Genomic DNA, 23,112 nt, shown 5'->3' on the forward strand with positions numbered 1-23,112 from the left:
AGCTAAATAAATACTTTCTTTAGTACTAGTAGTATTCTGGCACACACAAGTTAGCGAGGTAGTTCGCTAGGTTCTCCAAATGGTCGATGCTAGACGAGCATAATGAAATACACAGCGAATGCTTTAGCAATATATTGACTATTTTCACCGTTTAGAACGAATAGCAGATATATTACGAGAAAGCAATTCGCCAAAATGAAGAAGGACTGGATTCTCCATGTCTGGAGTTGCAGCAGGCAGAAGCCGAAAATAGCGCATCGTCTGTTCCTTCCAAGTTAAATAGTCATGGCTCGCTTCTGTCCCCTAATGGCAAATATGAACACCTTTACACTATGGCGTTTCAATATTAAACACCAATGTTTATACTGTTTATTTTGTCTCCTAAAATTGCATAAGTTTATATGAATTATGTGCTATAGCGTTGTCATTTGTCAAGCCATCCAAATACAACCAAAAACCAAACAGATTTTCAGTTTTTCACCGTCAGTAAAGTTTTAAAGTTCATAACTACTGCATTATCTCCGTGGCCGTGCTGTACATCTTCACAGCCCAGATCGGCTCCCCTCCCCTCTTTTAAAAAGTGTGGCATATTGAGGGCTGTGTTGGTTTTATTTGCACATAACTGTTCCTGGTTCCAAGAAACAAACAAAAGGCCTTAAACCTGGATTGCTTCAATGCATTAATCTTGTTTGTCGAGAGTGAACAATGGCAATTGAAGAGAGAAATGAAGGGTTCTGGAGCTCAGTGGAATAATTTGTACATAGTCCCTTTTATTGCAAACGTGGATCCGAAATCAGAAGACGATGTCAAGCTAGGAGGAAGGTTTGGAGGGGGGGGGCAAGTCGTGTGTCACAAAGACACGTGGCTGTTTTTGACACATGTGGCTGTTCTCCATTCGTGGGTGAACTTGCGGTCTACTGTCTTACAGACAGACCTGGACCCCTTTTATAGACAGGTTGGACTGTTTGTGCACCTCTGATAGCAGCGCCTGGGAGCCGAGTTAGAGTTGGTAGAGCAGAGGACTGTTGACGCAATGTGCTAAAATGGCTGGTTCAAGTCCGACTCAAAGGACATTTTGGAGCATTTGTTGAGAAATGCTAATCTGGGGCAGGGTCACAGATTTTTGTCAATAATAAAACACAGTTTTTTTTTGTACATAGCACTTTTCTTGATACTTAAAGACACATTGAAATTTCTCTTAAAAATACATCAGTAGGGATAAAAACTACTGTATACATCACTGTTTAGTTATTCAGTTAGTGTACACAACTATAAGGCCAAATATTTCAAAGTCTCATTTGACTATTAATGTAATAGATCACATGACAAAATGATCATGGTGTGTTTTGAAGCAGGCAAATAATAAAATATTAATTCATCAAAATTGGGACATAAAAGCTGTACGCATGTGCAAGTCGACTCTTCATCAGCGTGTGAATTGACAAAGGAGGGGCAGGCAGTGTCAGTGAGGCTTCCTCCGTTGTGGATTTATGTGAGGATATCATAAAAAGAAGACATTAACAGGTAACATTTCAATTCAAGGTTTGTGAGAACAAACAAAGAGGAAAATCATCTTTGTCTGGAACAGTATTCTATCAAATCTGGCTTTTTCTTTTTCTGGCTCCAAAGGGACAGACTATTCTTCATTCTTCCACATACCGTGAGCAGTATGTTCAAGGCAGTGTTTGGACAAAGGAAACACAAAGGAGGAAAACCAGGAGAAACAAGGAGGCAGAGACACCCAAGTAAGAACATGGAAACATTTTTTTTTTACATTATATGATTTGGTAGTCTTGGTCATTGTCACCAGAGTAAAATATGCTTTCTTGGCTAATGACAAGAAAGGGTAAGGGTTGTAATACTACACATGTTCACACATGTACTATTTGAACTTGCAATATCCAAGTTCTCTGGGGTGATTTAAGTAGAGCCAATTCAATTAGCCTCATTCATGTTCCCTTCTGCATGCAACTGCACTTAAAGTGTGTCAGAAGAAAACATCCTGACCTAGTACACATTGTGAAGAGTGGAGGATTGCTAAATTGGATGAAACAGGCCACTTATTATTGTGAGATATGTATTTTATATCTATTACAAAACATCCCACTGAAAACTTGTAAATTAATGGTAATGGGGTGTACATTTATAAAAATTTAATAACTTTTTCTGCAACAATCAAGCAAATTTATGAAGACTTGAAGATGCTGCAGTACTTGCAACGTTTCAGAGGGTGCTGTGATGATAGGCAAACCTAAGTAGAACTCAATATCAGTGCAACCATTGTCCTTATTAATATTTTATACTGTGCAGCTCTGGGTTGCAGGATAAGAGAGGAAGATGAAGAACTGTGCCGATCTCATTAAAATGATACTGCATGTTTACAGTCCATTTGCACTGCCCAATCATTTGCAGCGTAATCTCATTGAGGGGTGGTCTCCTTCAATCTGGTATTATTGGCATTATTGACATATACAGTACTTGGTGAGATCTCATCAATTATCGTTTATTAATATGCCCTTCATGGCAATTATCAATGAAGTATCAAGAGATGTAATGTCTCTCTTACATTTTCTTCTCTACTGTTTTTATTGTGTAGGTGAGCAGGTGCAAACTCACAGCACTTTGCAGATGGGCAGTGGTGGTCGGGCCACACGCCACCATCACCATGACAGTCGCTACACAGGGAAGAAGAAACTAACCAAGGGGGCGTCTATTTCTCTGCCATCATCCCCCCTTCTTCCTCGCCTGGAGAACATAGTTCCATCCCATTCGTGTACCAAGTTCCCAGGTGGGTGCACTTGATGTGGCGTAATCATCATACACACACATTCAAATCATGATGGCAACATGTGCGTCACGGAAGAGCTGCAAATAAAGCACAAGGCTTTCATGACTTTGCCTTGATTAGCGAGCGTCTGTGCGTTCAGCTGCTCCATACATGTGACAGCAAACACACATGCGTACAGACATTGGCCCCGGGGGCCCCAAAACAGGCAGATTGTCACCGTAAATGATTGAACAAGATGACTTCAGGCAAGGCACTTGCAAATCCGACTTTTTTCTCACAAAAAGGTTCAATATAGTGTACATTAATGACCAAATGTTTCTATTTATATAACAGCTTAGTCACACATTGTTTGTATCTGATTTTAGTTTGTTTCATTAGATAACAGTTGGATTGTTCAAATAATAGTTATTCGGAAAATTACTTAATAGAAGTAATTTGAATGATCCATCCATTCTTTTTCTATGTCGCTTATCCTCACTTGGGTCACGAGGGTCGGTAATTTGAACTCGTCTCAGAATTAATTCTTCCATTCATTCATTTTCTACCGTTTATACTCACGAGGGTCACGGGGGTGCTGGAGGCGGAGTACATCCTGGACTGGTCGCCTGCATTAATCACAGAGAATTAATTCTTCATGAATACAATTAGTTACCAGGGAAATAATTATTGCCTTCCTTTTTTTATTAATGTCAAATAATTTCAATTTGAGAGATCTTGCATGATATTAGTTGGTATTAGCTGTTATCGTGACTTGCGATTGCCTCCCAGAACACAAGGTGGCAGTGTTTTCCTAAGTGTGAACAACAACAACTATTGTTGACTAGCTGTTTAGCTTCCTGTGTAAAGCAGTGACCAAAGGTGAGGTAAATGACATCATCCATGATGCATAATGTTTAAATTAGAAAGATATGACCCTCAACACTGATAATATGGGTACAAGGTAAGGTACAAGAGTTTCACAAGGGTCTGAAGCAAAAATACCTTAGATTTGAAGTGCATTCCTTGTTTGCAGGGGCAGAATGCTGAGATACGTTGTACAGATTTCATCATAAGCATGTTTTTAAAGTACACACTAGGTGGCAATGTCCTCCAGCAAGTAGAACCATTGAGGAAAAAGGCGCTGTACTTGTTTATTGCATGCAGCACAGCCTTCTTCTATCCCATTTCAGCAAACAAAACATGGAAAATCACTGCATCGTTCTCTTCCTCTGGCACACATGTCAGTTGTTCATTCAGTTGTACAACTGTATGCTGGATGGGGCAATAAGAGTATATCCTGGTCTGTGTATATACTACATTATTTACTGAGTGTATCAAAGTATCAGTGTATTTTAATAATGACTTTGAAGGCCCAAAGAATATGTGCTTCCAAGGAGCCTCAGATGTTGTTGCATAAATTGAGACACACCCACACATCAATAAGTGTACACCCTGTCCGCGTCTCTGCATTCACACACACACACACACACACACACACACACACACACACACACACACACACACACACTCACACACAAACAACAGTATTAATGTAGTATAGAGAAACGCCTATGCTACAGTGAGTATTAAACCGTTTCCAGGGCTCATGATATGTACATACTGATTTATACTCCTGGGACATGATTCAAATTCTACACCACAGATCTCATCTGGAGAGGCTTAATCTCTATCTCCCTCTCTCTCTCTCTCTCTCTCTCTCTCACTTTCTTTCATATCCCTCCCTGTCTCCACTCTCACAATGCCCTCCCTCCCACCACTCCTCCTCTCCCCTTCCCCTCTATGTCGTGGCCGAAGGACGGGCAAAGAAGCTGGAGTATGTGGACGTCTCCTGCGACTCGAGAGGACCTCCTGTCTTTGCCTCGTGCTGTGACGAGACAGACCACAGAGGTGAGAGCAGGAGGATGTGGATGTGTGTTCAGCGTCACGTCTGTTTTGCACTTATTGATCAGAGGAGCTACAATAGATGACAATGAATGGGGAAAAAGGTGAGAGGAGGCGGCATGTAAAATTCATGTGTGTGTTTTATATAATCTGTAAGGACCTGAATTAAGTTCTTCCTGAATGAGACAAGGTGTCATGCGATAGTCCAAGCGACTTGCCCTCTCCTAGCTAACTGACAGTAAAGGTGACAACAAGGTTGTATTTATATGACTATCAATATTGCAGGCAGATTTTCTAATGTCTGTGAGCAGAGAGCTACACCAAGGCTGAACAGAATTTATAAGGCATCTTCCATCCTGGTTGCCAGGCACCTTTCAGCTTCCCGTTTCCAATGGCAACAGCTAGGTGGTTTGATGATTGGTACTGGACCGTCACTGTGTCCTCATGTTACTCCAGATTGAGTCTTTGTGCTTTGCTGACTAAATGCAAAGTTTTCTCCCCCCCCACTCCTCTTAAATAAAACCCCTTCCCCTTCTTTCTCGCTCTCTCTCTCTCTCTCTCTCTTTCAAGACATTTCTCTCTTCAGTCTCTCAAGCTGTGAAGTGAGAAGTGCATACAGAAAGACTATAATTTGGGTACCTTTCCAAATTGACCATCATCCTCTCAAGGCTTGTGTTTGGGTTGGATATAAGCGGAATTCAGTCAATAGAAAGGTATAGAAAGTGAAAATGATCCGTGGAAGGAGTGCAAAACAAATGTGGTATGTGGATGCAAAGATGTGTGTGAGGCAGCGTGAGCTGTTCTTGTAATCAGAGATGTTCTGTCATCATGTTTATATGCCTACTCATTATGCATGTTACTCAGCCCCTAACATGAGGTGCAAGAACAAGCAATGTGAATAGCTCAGCTTCTTAAAGACACAAACAGGAGATGTGAGAACAGGTTTTTCTGTAGTGACGTGACCATGCATGTTGTTGTAGTGGGTTGGAGGTCACAGCATCAGGGAGCCTTAACCCGGATGATAAATAAATGCAACATATGTCCTGTGTCAGCTCAATCTTTCTGGAAGCAACAACCAAGGCTGTGCCACTCTACTCCAGCATCAAGCTCACCAAGCTTATTAAAATTCACAAGCTGTCTTTCAACCAAGAGCACCTGGCAAACTCTCTACCTCACACAACATTCTATCAGTACGTCAAACAGGGATCATGAGAAAGCTGCTGTCAGTAATTTGTAATCAGGAGAGCTGGGCGTGTTGACCTGTGGATGCATATACGTTTCACGCAGTCCGCTAGCAATGCTGCTGGGTGGGGACCATATGAGTGAGCAGAGCAGCAACGGCAGCATCACTAATACGGCCCGTTATGCTTACATTTGCCTGTTAACGTATGTCCTGAATGTGTGTGTGTGTTCCAGACCTCCACGTGGAGCCCCAGCTGGGCTCCTCCCTTCCTACCCAGGAACTGATGACCAGACTATGCTTCTTATTGGGAGAAGCAACGCCCGGCACAGCTAGCTCTCCTATGGAGGACAGGAGGGAAAAGAAGGTAGGACAGCATTTTACTCTCCTTTTGTCGTCCTGTAAAAAAAATAGAAAAGACTTTTCATTTTAAATGCTTAAGAGCAGTTCAGCTGAATGCCAAACAGATACCAGTTATCATCGTTCTATTCCATCAAGTTAGAATAGATTCATACATTTCTGCAATATGAATGATGTTGTCATCCTTGTCCTGAGTGGTCCATTTGTCTACTGTCAGTATCCTCCTCTCTGTATGAAAGTTATTTAACATGCTTGTGGCTCCAGCTCTATGCCTTTGCACTGCTCAGCCTTGGCCCATTTTCCCAGCCTCATTTCACCACCTGAGCTCCAGATACAGTCCGTTTCACCGAGATTGCAGGGATGTTACGAGGAATGTGGGTTGTCCTGGCTGATGGAGATGAGGCTCTGGAATAAAAAGAACAGTATCTGCCTTGATGCTGTTAACTTCCCACATTGCAGAAATGTTGCATAAATAACGAGGGGATCTGAAATGCATTTGCTCAAACTACCATGATAAAAAAAATATTCAATTTATTTTTTTGTTGATAAGACCAGTCCGGGGTGTACCCCGCCTCATGCCCGAAGACAGCTGGGATAGGCTCCAGCAACCGCGACCCTCGTGAGGAAAAAGCGGTAGAAAATGAATGAATTAATGTATTAACCTACGAAAGGGGTTTCTTTTGTGCGACTATTCGTGATTCATTTACCATTTATTGGAAAGGTACTGAATACACAGTATATGACACATTCTCCAAACCTGCGGACTAAAAACCTTACGAGGGAGTCGACATTTTAAGTTGAGATGCACTCAAAACATGGCTGTTTTTGCAGGATTCTATCACCACCACATAATAAAAAACATGTTCTGTATTTTCCAGACTATACTGTAAAGTAAGTCGCTCAGTCAAAAAACGTATCATGAAGAGAAATAAAACCTTCATACTGTATATGTTGCACTGGAAAATAAATCACATTTATTTAAAAATTTATTTCTACCCAAGTTTAAAAAAAAACATGGGCAGACCCACCGATTGTAGTAGAAAAGGCTATTAGCAACTCCAGACATTGGTGAGCATGCGTACAGGTAAGACGCTCCCTGTATGCACACTCTATAATGCTGCATAAGCAACCACTTACTTACACAAATAAACAGTTTGGACACATAGTTTGGATAAACGTTGGACAAGTATCGGGCTTCAGCAACAGTTTGGGGGACGGTCCAGCTTTACCCATGTTCACAAAACAGTCCCATATTTTTCTCTTGCTGGTCAGGAATCTGAAACTCCAACCACTTCTGCCTGATGTTTACCTCTGTAGGCAAGTTAGCTTTCCCCCAAACATGAACAAATATTTCCCGTAAGCCACTGCTCCGTGCTAACACGATGAAATCTTCGACAAACAGCAGAGCAGGGGGAGGGCAAGCCTACAGCTTGTACCAGGGCACGCCCATATAAGGAAGTGTCTGAAAACGAGCTTTCAGAGCCATCCCAAACTTTTTTCAGGGCTCACTTCCTCATTATCTGAAACTTTGGCATAGCTTAGCAAGAGAATACAACATTGTAACTGTTATCCAAGATTCTTTTTATCATAATTTTCTCAAAATGTTGGAGCTCCAACACTAAGCTAAATGCAGCCTTCGTATCAACAGCATCAATATTGTGATTTCAGAATCGACTTTAGAGCATGAAGAGCCGGTATCAGAAGCATTGATATTTGAGTATCGATCTGCACATCACGACTGTGCTCGCTTAACGTGTACTGTGCAATGTGAGTCAATATTTTCTCAACCAAATGATTCTGTATAGGAGATTAAAAAGAAAGAGGGCAATAATTTTGGCTATGGTAGTACATAGACAACTTACTGCAACATAAGTTCCAAGGAGCGTGTGGCTGGATGTCATTCTGACAATCTTTGGTTCCTCATTTCTGACATTTGCACACATTCCAATAGTAGTGTGTTTTTCTGCAACTTTTTTTGAGCGCCGTCATCCATCTATTCACATGACGTGTTCTGTGGATTTTTCTCTGCCTGAATGTATCCTTGCATCTGTGAAAAATATCCATCTCCATCTTGAACAGCAGTGTGTGAGGAGCAAGGTTTTCTGTAAAGTGTAAAAGTAAACAGCATGGGATTCATTTCAGAATATAACCAACTGCCACTCCAAAAAAATGGGGGAAAAATACAGTTACAGTGGCAGTAATGTCAGTTATCCTACTATTTTTCTATCTGTGTGCATACTTGTAAAGAGTAACAATTATGTAAGATAGTGGGACGATCACAGAGAACGATGTCCCATTTCAAATAGAGGTAACTGATTAGTAAATAGCTGTGGCCTCCTGATACCTGGACCACTGGCTTTATGTCACCTCACCTGTCCTATTCATGTTAACGGGCTCTGTCTTTTTCAGGGTGAGACTCCCGCCCAGGGAGGGAGCCCCAGTTCCACGCTGACCTGCAGCACTGCCTCTCCTTGTTCAGAGAGCCCCTCTTCCACCTTAAGCAGCAGTGCTGTATGCCACCCTTTGTCCCTGCCTTTACCACACTGTGGCTCCAGCCTCAGCCCCAGCGGGACGCTCTCCAGCTCTGTGCGCAGCCCTGCTCAATGTTCTCCTGCTGTAGCTGTCACAGATAGCAACCTTGGGCCTCCTCAAAGCCCCACCTCCACGCTGGAGAGCAAGGACAGTGGAATCATAGGTGAGATTTGGCAAGTCATGCACATCTAAGTGAAGATTAGCCCAGTTGACTTGTACCAGAAATGCTATCTTTTAACCATTTAATGTGTCGATAGTACTTTGAATGAGGCTTAGCTCCAAGTCTTGTCAAATGTGTACTCGCTGTTTCTGTATGTCGCCTGTGCCACTTCAGCCTCAAGGCTTCAACTCCCTGCTGTCAAAACTGGGACACTGCTGTCTTTCTTGCTTATGGGTCTGATGCTCCCAAAATAGGACACTTTTTTCTCTCCAAATAGACTGTATTCATAGTTAAACAGGAAAGGGCATAGGCTGCCTGCATCATGAATGATAAAACTCTTTGATTGATGAATATCAATCAAACAGAAGATGTGGTGTATTTTGGTCAGTACAGTGGAAATTAATTTTGGATGTTGAAAATGTAGCAAGGATACAGTATTTAAAACCGTTTTAGATTTTTGCTTGTACAGTTGACCTCCCTCACTAATATTTCCCTTTCAGCTACTATCACTAGTTCTTCTGAAAATGAGGAACGCAGCGCAGATCTCACTGTGGATGACGTCTCAGGGGGCAGTACTATGGGTCACACAGGCGAGGACGGTCATCCTGGGCTTACGAGGAGCAATCCCACCACCCAACCAGAGGAAGTATCACAGAGAGCTGGTATTAAGGAGCCCCGGACACCGCCTGCACCGAAGAGACCACTGCCACAGCACCACATACACAGTGCTTCCTCTTTCATGATGCCCCGTCCAAATTCTGTGGCAGGTACACATACCCTCTCTCTGCTATTCTTTTCAATGCAGAGAACAATAGAGAAGTCCATCCACTCTGGAAATGTGTTTATTTGTTTTCTACTGAGCAATATGATTATCGTAGCCCATCAGTGAAGCTGGTCTCGTTCTGACCACTAATAACCATTTGCCGCATCTGAATCTTATACAAGTGACAAAAAAAGGCGTTAAAATGTCAATCTTGTCATCGTCATTAGGTTGCCTAGCAACCAGCAAAAAGTCCAGGAGGACATTCATCTCAGCCACACTGTTCTAATCAGTTAACATAACCTACATAAAAACCATCACATGTTGGCTTTGCTCAGCAAAGCTTCGGCATTAGTTCCACTGTGTCAACCTTTTAATGATCAAACAGTAATGTTGCCACCAACACCACATGAGAGATGACTTGTCTACCAATATTATACACCACTAAAATAGATGAGCGGAGGCAATGACAATGACAGAGATGCTATTTTGTTATTACAAGCCAAGCTACTAAAATGCAGATGAGAAAAATACATCTAAGGATCGTAACACTAGTACAATGAGACATGTTAATGACCTATACATTTGTTGGAAATATGAATAGATCAGGTAATTAATGTGACACTGCCAAAGTTTTGATCTGAGATTGACAACTCCCTTGTCAACCACATCGTCACAGCGTGGTGTACAAGTTAAATGTCCTAAGAGGCCTCTCCTTGTCAGAAAACTACCTCCTCCCTCTCCTGTCACATTTTCTTTTACTGCACAAGGCTCTTCTTCTTCTTCCTTAGCTCTCTGTTCATTTGAGTAAAAGAAGAGATTCCCTAGGGAGTGGATTCATAGTAAAGCCTGCCAGATTCTACTGTCAGTTGGTGCTTTCATTTAGACAGTCTAGATACAATTCAGGACAAAGATGAGGTGGGCTGCTGTGCTGGCTGGGCCTGCTAATATTTACTCCACAGACATGAAAGATGAGGACATGTTGTATTGCTCTAAATTTAAAACAAAGCTCTGATTGTTCCCTTGTGGAAAATGTTGGAAGAATCATAGCAAATTGCCACATTCAAATTAGGCGTAAGTATAAAAACATAAATAAATATGTTATGCAAGGATCAAATAAAGGGATAAAAAGCTTTGCCAAAGCAAGAAAAATAATGATGCCCATAGACGTTTGGGCAATACTGTACCTTTCAAATCTGCCTGAACGATCAAGACAGTTATCTTACTGTTTTTAAACTAAACAAAAAAATGTTGGTTTGTACACCTCGGAATTGGAAAAAAGGTTCCATATCCTGCTCACAGTCTTATGGGCTTTGCGTGAGTCATGCTTGTTTAAGTGTTGTTTTTGATGTTGTCTGGTGTCATGGTTGCATGGTGCGTTCGCCATGCTCCTGTCCTAACTGCAGAACACATTTTTGATTTGTGACTTAATTTGGGAGTTGATGGAGACCGGCATTAGTGGTTCCCTGGAGCGAGGCACAGCCCCAACGACTGGGACAATTGCTTTGTGTTCTGTCTTGATTGCACAGGCGTGTATTTCTCATCTTTGTGTTTGTAACATGTTGCATCATCGATAACACAGCAAAAACATTAAATTTCCCCAGAGGGGGACTCGCGAAGAATGTTTTTTCAACACATTATGTGGACACAAATACATCTCTAAATGAATGATGTTGTGTGTCAGGTCGATACAAGCTTCCTATTCCACTATACACACAGCTTACACTAAGACTGGGAACATTCTGGCATGATGAGGGGAAAAGCACGGCTGTCAGCGCTGTGAAAGCGCACAAATCACATGGTGTAACACTTTGTGTGGACGAGTGGAAAGCTGATTATTCATTGTAGCGACGTCAACCACAGATTTATGCAGTTCACCTGCATAAATCAAATAATTCTCTGTAGTGCAGCAGCTCTGCAATAAATCCTCAGCTTCATGTGGATTAGCATATTACACTGAAAGGTCTTCCTAATATTGTGTCAGACTTAATTCATATGAATGGGAGTGGGTAAAATACTGGTGCAGTCATCACAGTAGTAATGTCCAGTTAATCACAAATAGCTACACATCTCTCATCTGACTACTAAAATGTGACTTCCAATTCTAATGTTGGAGCAATGAGTGTCCTTTTATCAAAGGCTACATAATAAATAGTCAGGAGAACGTATAGCATGCCGTCTGTGGGTCTTGACTCTTATGCAAGAGACGTTAAATTGCAATTAAAATCTTACAAGCTCAACACCTGATTCCCCCCTATGTCCTTGAGAAAGAACAGATGTTGCGAGATGTGTGAATGATGTGTTTGCTTACCTGTAATGGCAGCATACAGCATCGTGCTTAATCACTGTCTTAAGCATTGTGTGAATTTTGGGGGACGATGTTGTCAAATGTGGTGTATAAATGCAGCGTATTTGGTATTTAGTGATGTTCTAATGTGTCAAGAGTCTTTATTGTGTTGGAGTTCTGTGCTGTTGACCTTTAAAGGAGGTAGCAACAGCTTTTCTACCTTTCGACAAATTCCAGTTGAAGAGACACCGTGCCACATTGCCTGCTTCTGATTTGAGTGTTCTGCGGAGCTTGTATTATGAGATTTGATAGGTGCAGGGGCTGAGGTGACCTTTGAGTGTGGAGAAGGATCAACAAGAGACGCTGGGTAATCAGCCACACTGTCATCAGCAGGGGATGAAATGGTAGGCAGCATTGTTGTGGGTGACCAGAGCTGTTGTCAAACTAGATGAAAACAGGATTTGTTTCTGTATCTCGCTCTCACTCTCTCTGATCTGCGGTCCACTCAGCAATTTGGCCAGGCGGTCTTTAGCCAGCAGTCTTTCTCATCCCACTCCACACCGCCTTCACACTGTTTGTTCCTGTTCACACCTCGTACTGAAGATGTTCTTTCAATCTTCTATTCTACTCTTTGACTCTCCATTGACAGTTGATTTTCATCTGTGCCCTTATTCTCTCAAGCATATTGTAGTTTTAATGCAAATTAATTACTGCAGCCACTTCTGAAAGTACCTTCAAGACAGTATTTGCTAGTAGTTTTACTGTGTGCCCTTTATTGTTAAGTGTAGGAGGCAGGGCTCCACACAGACATGAAATATGCTGAAACAATAAATTGCTTAAACTCACACTTCATAAGATGTGATGCAGCTTTATCTGAGAACACTGACGGGTGCATTATTACTAAACGTAAGGATGGGTTTGAAACTAAGTGTGGAAGAAAGAATACATTTTAGAAAAACTGTGATAGAGTGTGGGAGTGATATTCAAACCACAATGTAGTGAGAGACGACTGCATTTTGAAAAGGTTAAAAATGACTCCAGAAAGTCAAGTGCAACTTGACTTGTGTCAGCATTATCAGTAACGTTAAAAACAGGTAAGGCTATTATGCCAATTTCATTTTATATCCCAACAGTGAATTTTAATGCAGGAAATTAGACTGCTGAGAGTTTTAAAAGTTGTTTTTTTCCAGCCATGTTGTTCCGATTTCATGTGCACTTTTCTGAGTGCAACTGTGTACAACCGCTTTTGTTCGTTTTGCTTTCTGTCCCAGAAAATAATTGACAATGCAACGCATAGAAGCTGGAATCTGATTTGTCAAAAACTGTAACATACAAATGCATTACTGGAAGGAGTGTAGCCAAGAAACATACTACTAAATGAAAATAATTGACTGTTGGAGTAAAGTAATACAATTGTGAGGTGGTGGGTCAATATTTGAATTACATATATGTTTTCTGACTACAGTATATGTGGAAAAAAACATTTATATTTTTACCTATTTTTAGGGGCTCATCAGTCAGGGATACTTGCAATCAATTGTAACTTTTCTCCTCATACACCATCCATTAACACTTTTGTCCCCCCCCCCCCCTTTCCTTGCCTCGGGCTGACTTAGCACTCTTAGCACATATTCGCATCCTGTGCACATTCGCAGAGAATGCACCCCCTTGAGTAAAATGGGAGCCTCCCCATGGATTTTGGGGAGAGCACATGTTCTGCGCGTTGGGAGGGGTATGTGTGGTCTGTAAAGGAATTGTGCATTATTTAATTTTGAAAAAAAAAAAACATATTGCAGTCAATGTCAATTTGATGAGAAACGGTCAGTTTGGTCATTATGTCCATACTGTTGTGCATCCTAATATGTGAGAACTAGTTGAATACTGAAAGTATCGTTTAGAGATAGAATAGAAGAACAGAATGTTTTAAATACTGTGGAGATAAAGCCTAGCTGACCTGTGAACTCGGTAGTGTGAGTGGGTGGATGGCGAAGGCGGGTGTAGGAGTAAACAACCCTTTGCATTCTACATGTTCTTTAATGGATTTATTTTATTCTAATCATTAACACAAGCTGATCTTGATATTGAGATTGTGTTTTTACATGACGACAACTGGTTTCCACTGATTATAACAAAATGTAAGTCCTGATGTTTGAGTGTGTTGAGCAAATTTATGTAAGATCGAGATGACAAGACATGTGACTATCTTTCTTTCTTCTTCTTCTTCCCTCTACACTTGGCAAGGTCACTGAGTATTTTTCATGGAGAGCAACACAGATTATTCCTCACGTCTCCATGGATACAATAATTAATTCAAGCAATGAATTTGGCACGTCTGTGGTTTGCATTTGTAGAATTTGTGCATCTCTCTGACCCTTTAATTGTGGCTCTCTTGACAGCAACGTGCTCCACAAGACTGGAGGACCTGACATATCTGGACAACCAAAGGCTAGGCGGGCACAGGAGCTCTATCCGCAAACTAAATGCACCTGGCCGCAACCATGAGGATTCCAAAGGTATTTTATTTATTAACCTTATGAGTGTAGTATGTGGAACATGTTGATATGCACAAACAGACTCTCAGTGTCATCTCACACTCTGTTCAGGGAGATTGGCTCATTTTAAACAAGCTGACATCATGCTGAAACCGCTGCTGTTTGAAGTTCCCGGCACCAAGGCAGAAACATCTTTTGTGGGCCGGGATTGGCTTTTCACACGGCTGGATGAGGTCTTGAAGAAAACAAGCAATTGCGACGGAAGAGGGGCTGTCATTGTAGGGAACGCCGGCTCCGGGAAAACTGCTATCATGTGGCGGCTGGTGGCGCTAAGCTGTCATGGCATGCACACCCAACATGGAGGGCCCAGCATTCTCCACAGCCCCAGCTCCTCCCCCAAATGTAAGATTCAAACTCGGGACGCACAATATATTTTTTAAAGTTATATATATATTTTAGCCCTTGCATGCGTGGGTTTTCCGCGGGTACTCCGCGTTTCCTCCCACATTCCAAAAAAAGATGCTAGGTTAATTGGCGACTCCAAATTTTCCATAGGCATGAATGTGAGTGTGAATGGTTGTTTGTCTATATGTGCCCTGTGATTGGCTGGCGACCAGTCCGGGGTGTACCCCGCCTCTCGCCCGAAGACAGATGGGATAGGCACCAGCACCCCTGTGACCCTCGTGAGGAAAAAGCGGTAGAAAATGAATGAATGAATATATATATTTTACTTATTTATAGCTATTTTTAAATTTTAAATTTAGATTTAACTGTAATTTGTGACTCTGTGTGGAGTTTGCATGTTCTCCCCATGCATCCGTGGGTTTTCTCCCACATTCCAAAAACATGCTAGGTTAATTGGCGACTCCAAATTGTCCATAGGAGTCCATAGGAGTGTGGTGTGAATGGTTATTTGTCTATATGTTCCCTATGATTGGCTGGCGACCAGTCCAGGGTGTACCCCGCCTTGTGCCCGAAGACAGCTGGGATAGGCTCCAGCACGCCCGCGACCCTCGTGAGGATAAGCGGTAGAAAATGAATGAATTAATGTATTTTGCGACCACCTGGAAATAAGAATACGTAATGTGGATTAGACAAACCGTACCTGTAAATTTGTCTTAACCAAATATGACATCACTACTATTAAGCATAACAGTAACAAAAATTGAGAAGAAATGGATAGTTATTTTTAACAAACAAAACTGTATAACAGGGCTACCATCAAACGGCCATAAACTAGTCGTGAAGCTTATGTCCATATTTCCATCTATCAGTGTATACAGGAGTGTGGTGATCATTTATTGTATTTTGCTGGCAATCAAACATCCAACAGCAGCAGCTCTGAAATACAAACTGTGGCTCTAAGTGTTTTACAAGCTGACAAAAGCCTTTTACCTTCAACAATGGTAAAGAGCTGGTCATCCGCTTCTTTCAAAACACCCTCGTAGCAATGCTGGAGTTTCAGGGGGCTGATAGGGTAAAGAAATCCCACACGATCGATGCCATGATTGTTTACAAGTGAGGTCATGTCACAGGAAAGTAGCACTTGATTGGCTCACCTCAACCCAGCAACACACAGCACAGTATTGGTGATCTAACCTCATTGGAGAGTTTTTTCAAATTGGTTATCCGAGCTTTTTTTTTAATGTTATCGGATTCATTGATATGACGATATTATCATGCAGCCCTAATTCAAACCATCATCATCATTTACCGTACTGACCTGGGTATACTAAGACAACCCTGAATACAAGCTGTAATATGTGTTGGTTTGAAAATACAATAATAATACAATAAAATGTAAACCACGCTCTTCATGCTCAGCCATGTTAATAGTTTTTCTGAGCTTCTCTGAGACTGTGCATATCTGTATGTGCACGCACACTCCGGTCATGTGCCTGTGCACGAGTTGTGAGTGAGAGCCACTTCCCGAATTCTCCCATCTCTTTCAGTCATTCATTCATTTTCTACTGCTTGTAGAGGGGGAGGTGGCTGCTGGTGCCTACCCCAGCTGTCTTCTTATTAGACTGTGCAATCGTACCTAATGTTGTGACCTGTGTAGTGGTGTTTTAAGTAAATGTGACACTAACAACCTTTTTAAAAACATCATCTTGTGTCTTAGTACAAAAAGATATATACAGTACTATACATGCGGTGCAAATAACAAATACAGCAGCGCTCATTTTTCAGCATCACTGCATTATTCATGGACACCTGCACTATATGTTGTCATTTTGATTTATATTCAACATGGCTCTATTGAATTGTGCAGAAAGGAGCTCTGGTCACGCTGCTCTCTTGTCTTATGTAGTTGTAGTACTGCACATGTTCCAGTCTTGCTTAAAGATGCACTAATTAACTGCAGCAGTTTAATTGTGTTTCATCATTCTCTCCCAACATTCTTGGGCTTACACTTGGGACATTTTCTAATGAGTATAAATGGCATTTTTGTGTTTGCTGTTTTCTGTGTGCTCTATTCAGGTGGGCATAAGCAGGGAAAAGCCGCCTCCAAACAAGCCGCTGATTCCCAGATCGACCAAAGTGCTGTTATAGGAACGACCGATAGTACAGCGCATCGGAAAGAGGCTGTCAAGTGCCTCGCGACCAAGGTACCTTCACTACCACAGGAAGGCTTGTGAGAGGGAAGCACACAATCCAAGTTCTTCCTAATTTTCACAACTTGGGTGTTGAGCACCTGTTAGTTGTAGATTTACCTGACCGGAAGCCATTTATGAGGTTTCTGAGGACGATATTTACATTATGTGTATATGTGAGTAGACAGACAGATGTACAAAATGGGATCTAGGAATACTGGTCTATAGATTACAATTTATTCCAGTCTGTATCAATGTGAATTTAAGCACATTGATATTGGTGTACTACATGAAAGCAAAAAAGTATGGATGTGTATTTTCCCCCTAAAGTAAGGGACGTTAATTTATACAGCACAATTGAGCACACAAGGTAATTCAAAGTGCTTTACAGAATGGTAAAATCACTTCATAAAATTATTCTACAAACATGACATAAAATTCCATAAATCATTCCATGAAACAAATAAATAAAACAATTAAATTAAACAGTACAGCGTTCTGCTGCACTTTTGTGGAAGATTTCCCTGTGTTAGCACCGTGTCAGTTAGCGGTTGTCTGTGGAGTTGTCTTCCCTGCATGCATGCAAATGAAAAGCTCACCGATGTCTAGAACATGGGTAGTCCCACAAAAAGCATGTAATTGTCAGGACCAGATGACGTGTCCCACATGGTGGTGTACATGGTGCATGACGCTCATCGTGGTGTGCCTCGGATGCGCATTTAAAGGCAATGAGAGGCGTTCATGTGATTGGTTAAGATTACACTCAGCTGTGTTTAAAGCCTGTCACGCCTTCTCTCCTCCCTCTTTGCCACTTGTGCCGGTGGGTGGGATGGAGGCGTGGGTGCGCCACGCTGCGCCAGACTGCGCTGCTCACGAAAATTTGCAAAGTGTGCTGACGCGTCTGGTCTACGAAATTAGAGCCCGATGTCATTAAAATGGTGGTTATCCCTCTTTTTCTTTTTTATGTCAGCTCTTTGTTTGCTCACATTAGAGTTCTGCATCACAGCAGTATAATGAAAAAAAAACTATGAAGACAATGTTCAAAGATCCATCTGACACATTTGCATTAAAAAAAAAGTTATGGACTTGTACATTCCTGACAGAGTTTTCATGTCGCGTGTTCTACCATTAGGGCACGTGTGGAAGCTGCTGCTGATTACATCACACAGATGACATGGGAGCTTCTAAATTTACTAACTTGGCCTCAATAAGAGTAACCATGGGAACTAGTAAGACTACTTGTGATGGAGGATGTTGACTCAAAAGTCATATCATTCATTGGTCTTTGTCTTCTGTGGATTGAACTTCACAAAGCTACCACACAGAAATATTTGTTTTTGGTTTGTATAAAAAATGATTAGACAGTGTAGTTTACAGATCATTCTGCATGGGCCTGAAAGGCAACAGCTGGCATTCATTTAAATTCTAATCTGTATCTTTCAAAGTGATATCATCCACATCCTTTGCAAATTAACTCTCTTTATTCTCTGTTTCTTGCCAGGTGGTTGCTTACCATTTCTGCCAGGCCGACAACACATACACCTGCCTGGTACCAGAGTTTGTTCACAGTGTTGCCGCCTTGCTGGCCAGAGCACCGCAGCTCACCCCATACAGGGAGCTGCTGATCCAGGAACCCCACCTTCAGAATACACTCAGCCTGCGGTCCTGTGTCCAAGACCCCTTCACTGCCTTCCGAAAAGGTGTTCTGGAGCCCATGGCCAACCTTCGCAAAGGTAATAAAGTCTACACACTCATAAAGTACTCGCAAGACAAATGTGCTATTCAAGTTTAAAGACTATTTAAAATTTAAAATAGTGCCATTTTTAAGAAAAAGGGTCTCTGCTTCCCTTTCTCTGCAATTAGGTAGGCTGCTGCAATCTCCTGTATAAAATAGCCCGTTAATGACTCCATCTACAGACTGATTAAGTCGCTGGTTTTGATACAAGGAAAAGTGGGAAACTAATGTTAAGTCATTTACATAAAGAAGGGACGTGGGTTTTTTTGTTTTTTTTCATCAGTAACCCACCAGATTTCAAGGTCAGTAAATACTCTACAGATGCAAGCCGGCCATATTAGCCTGCTCACTTTCTTATGATTCAGCCAGTCAACTAGATTGATGTGTTATTATGGCCAAACTCTCCAGAGTCTGAGCAAAGGAGTGTCGTGTCTACTCCATCTCCATTAAGCAGGTTAGAGGGGGAAAAATGAAGAGCCCTTGTGCCTCTCAAGAGCGCATGAGTTCTCACTGGCTCGTATGGGTGCACTGACCACTTCAATAATACCAAACATGATGGATATATCCTGTTTGGTGATAATAAACAACAGCAGGATGTAATCAATATCACCATTTTCACAATATATCCTCTGCTGGAAAACAAACAACCAGGACATAAACGATATACAGTATACACAGTACATCTCTTAACAATATAATTTTGTTTCCTAATTGAATATTTCATTCTCTTTCTGTTCAGAGCGAAGGCTTCCTGAAGAAGACTACATTATCTTGGTTGACAGTCTCAATGAGGCTGAATTCCACAAACCCGACTACGGGGACACCATCGCTACCTTCATCACCAAGATAGTCGCCAAATTCCCGCTCTGGCTCAAGTTGGTGGTCACAGTGAGGACGGGCCTTGTGGTGAGTGTGCATGGTGTGTGTTTATTTCTGTCATGTGATTGACAACCAGTGAACAGGATATGCGGTAGAAAAATGAATGAATGAATGGTGCTCTATATCAGTGGCTGGTTGAGTTATCTCATTTCATAGAGAACATTGGTGTCTGTATTTGATTTTCTATATCAATTTCAGGATAAAGAAGTGTCTTTAGGCCATTTGGATACTTGCTTCAATAATATGAAGTACAGTACATTGTGTGTCCATAGAAAGAAAATATGTACTGATGATATTACATTTAGGGGTGGAGGAAGAGTTCAGATTAAATTACAGTTATTTCTGCATTTTAACTGAGAAAATATGATGTGTTATTTTTAGGCATGCTGCGATTAAGGTCGCTGCCAGATCAGATGCTGCCAATTCCGCTAATTCATGAGTGTGATTGGCCAATACCAATACCGAGCACATACAGTATATTAACTGTAAATTTTGTGTGATGAGATTAAAACGTGACAAGATTTCTCATTTGGAGAAAAACTGAGAACAGGACAGGCAGAAGCCAGACTGTGAACTATGGCATTGCTACTATGAATGATACAGTAATATGGAATCGGCAGGGTGTGAGGAATTATTTGAATCTCACATTAAGTGCTGTAGGTATACCTTGCAATCCAATCTATCTTGGTGTTCACAGCATCAGCAAGTGACGTGTGGCTGTTTTTAAAACAGTTAACCAGCTCATTGTTACTTGTTGATGTTCAAGCAGAAGCTGTAGTCTACATTTGATCAACTTGACTTAAAGATTTGTCAGATCCACTCACATAGTAGATGTTCAGACGAGCCCACACCCTTAATCACCAAGCGCTTCTTCTAACACTGGCTAAGAGCCTGCTTTCAAGCACCTGCAACCACCAGTTCAGTTTCATAACACATCTCGTACACAAACAGATCCGTGTTGACAATTTAGTGCTATATGGTCGCTATAGTTAGCAAGTAAAAGTAAGCATTTAAGTTTTAAGTGCATCATGCATTTATTTGTAATTATATACAAGCTATGAACAAAATGTGAAGCATCCACTGAGCAGGTGCACGGGAGTGAGCCCCACCTCTAACACCATATAAAGCACATCTGAAGCTGTAAAAAAAATAAAAATAAAAAAAAATTAAAAAAAAGAGAGATAAAACGCCAAGAAGGCAGAACTTGGACAGAATCGCCTTTCCGGCAAAACATACATTGGTGTCCAAATTGTGGCGCAGGGGCCATCTGTGGAACGTGACTCATTGCAGAAATAAAATAAGTGGAAAAATATAGTAAAAAGGCATAATGTAACTACAAATAGCTCAAATGTTGATAACTATAACTATATGTATAATGTTTTTTTTATATATACTTTTTTGAAAATGACAAATATTAAAGGACAGCTGGAGAGCCTTGATGTAAATAGACAAAGACAAGTAGACAACAGAAAAACAGTGACCTTTATCATTATCATTATCATTATCATCATATGTGGTTTATTTGGTCTAAAAAATTTTGACAATAATATTTTTGAGCATCAATTTGTGGGACAATAAACATTTAAATTTTAAATTAAAATTTTAAATTAAATTTAAATTAATATATTTTTTTACTCAGTTAAAGGAGACCTATTATATTCACTTTCGGGCCTTTATATTGAGTTCTGGCCTTCTATAGAGCAACTACCCATGATAACATGGGGCCCAGAATCCCTGGTATTGGCTGTATTATCTGTGTCCAAACTTTTTCCACCAAGGGCCACAAATGGAAAAGGATACGGGGGCCATTTTGATACTCTTCTTGCAACTTTCTTTCTTTGTGAAGCACGTCAACACACTTGTGCTGACATCATTGTTTGCAACAAAAAGAGATACTGATATCTCATGTTTATGCCGATATTATGGGACATTCCTAGCATGATCTGCCACTGTATATCAATCCTTATTTATAAGTAACAGGTGCCTTCCCATTACATGCCTCCTACTGGTATCTTAGTACAGTCCCCCATAGTTAAAAGTTCGCCATAGTTAAAAGTGTGTGGTATAGACATCAAGGCTTTTGGCACAGAAGCACTGTTTAGTCTGACGTCTTCTCTCAATCCGGTCACTAATCCCAGCACACAGTAGATGCATCTGTCAAAAGCCAAAGCCAAAACTCCAAATGCTGCATGGATTACAGCATGAATGGATGTCAACGCTACTGCGAGTCTGTTGTGAGCCCGGAGCTTGACAACCAGCCAGCCGGTTATATAATTGAATTAGTGTTTTGGAAGACACTCAAAACATTTGGGGGTCACTTTCACGATGATGCATTTCAAGTCAGCAGGTATTAGATACTCAAGTATCATGACGAGAAGCCTGGTTTACCTGTCCTTGGCTTCCTTTCACCTGCAACATTCTCAAGTGGTGCTCGTGTACCAGCATATTTTACTCATTGTAAGAGACTGTGCTGCACCAACATGCAGTTGATGGTTTTGATGAGACCTCGTTGGTTCTGGCCGGCATTGAGCTGTTGCGGATGGCAAGACAGGAGATGAAAAAGTGTATCTGAGAGAAGCCTGTGAGCAATGCTGCTGCTTGAGTCATTGTCACACTATTTGCTGTACTGCTTCCCATGGCTCTGTGTGACTCAGAGACATCTGAGCAATGGGTCCTGATTTAAGGACCCTGCCGAGAATCATTTAAATGTCGAGTTGCCTATGCCACACCTCACTTTACAAGATATTAACAATAATTAGTCTTTGTTTCACTCTTGCAGGAAATTACCACTTTGCTCCCCTTCTCTGGCATCTCCCTGGACATCCTGCCTGACAGCAGCGACCTTGGAGCCGACCTGAGCGACTACATCCACCATCGGGTCAGCGGCAGTACCCAAATTGCCGGCAACGTGACCACGCCCACAGGCTCCACCCCTGACCCGTTACTCCTCAGCAAGTTCAGCAGCCACCTGACAACACGCAGCCACGGCTCCATCCTCTACCTTCAGCTGACCCTGGATCTGTTCCACAAAGGCCATCTGGCACTGAAAGGGGGAAACTACCTGGTGGTGCCAGTGTCTCTGTCAGAGGTCAGTCAGTGATGAGTTGTTCTCATTGCATGTGCTCCGAAAACATCTGTTTAAGCCTCTTAGACCACATTAGTACTGCAAACACATTCTATCCATCCTTTACTGCGGACCTGAGTCATGCCTGGCATCTGAGGGAGATGTCTGCTATGTCACTGAGCCTCACTGACCTGTATGTTTTTAGGTTGGAGAAGCTGCAAATTCACAATTTTATTATTACTGTAAAATTAAGGAGGAACCACATATTGGGCACAAAGGAAGAAAGGTAATGATAATAATGAAACGGTCATAATTAAATATAATTGAAGAAGTAGTAGTATAGTGGTCATAACTTAATCAAATAAATAACAAATATACATACGTACAAAAATACTTAGTT

General features: G+C 41.4%; 2 protein-coding genes across 11 annotated transcripts in view; one reads left to right on the forward strand and one right to left on the reverse strand.

The window, feature by feature from the left end:
- Positions 1-4,513, reverse strand: part of LOC131139359 (uncharacterized) — a 14,894-nt gene extending 10,381 nt beyond the window's left edge. For 2 of the 10 annotated variants that reach the window (XM_058088905.1, XM_058088908.1), the window contains exons 1-2: positions 3,770-4,513; positions 3,347-3,393 (exon numbers count right to left, since the gene is read on the reverse strand). The gene's annotated coding sequence lies outside the window, so the exon portion shown is untranslated. The other 8 variants (XM_058088900.1, XM_058088901.1, XM_058088902.1 and 5 more) reach the window with 5 other exon arrangements.
- The window catches only part of LOC131139354 (protein TANC1-like), a 38,321-nt gene that overhangs the window by 391 nt on the left and 14,818 nt on the right, over positions 1-23,112 (forward strand). The window contains exons 1-13 of the mRNA XM_058088889.1: positions 1-1,524; positions 1,630-1,745; positions 2,597-2,788; positions 4,583-4,675; positions 6,086-6,216; positions 8,619-8,904; positions 9,402-9,668; positions 14,345-14,461; positions 14,552-14,842; positions 16,922-17,049; positions 18,536-18,767; positions 19,509-19,675; positions 22,428-22,736. The exon at positions 1-1,524 is cut by the window's left edge and continues 391 nt beyond it. Coding sequence (XP_057944872.1) covers positions 1,670-1,745; positions 2,597-2,788; positions 4,583-4,675; positions 6,086-6,216; positions 8,619-8,904; positions 9,402-9,668; positions 14,345-14,461; positions 14,552-14,842; positions 16,922-17,049; positions 18,536-18,767; positions 19,509-19,675; positions 22,428-22,736 — 2,289 coding nt within the window. The 5' untranslated portion in view covers positions 1-1,524; positions 1,630-1,669. The remainder of the gene's footprint in view (positions 1,525-1,629; positions 1,746-2,596; positions 2,789-4,582; positions 4,676-6,085; positions 6,217-8,618; positions 8,905-9,401; positions 9,669-14,344; positions 14,462-14,551; positions 14,843-16,921; positions 17,050-18,535; positions 18,768-19,508; positions 19,676-22,427; positions 22,737-23,112) is intronic.

The sequence above is a fragment of the Doryrhamphus excisus genome, chromosome 12, assembly GCF_030265055.1.
Source record: "Doryrhamphus excisus isolate RoL2022-K1 chromosome 12, RoL_Dexc_1.0, whole genome shotgun sequence".
Taxonomy (NCBI): domain Eukaryota; kingdom Metazoa; phylum Chordata; class Actinopteri; order Syngnathiformes; family Syngnathidae; genus Doryrhamphus; species Doryrhamphus excisus.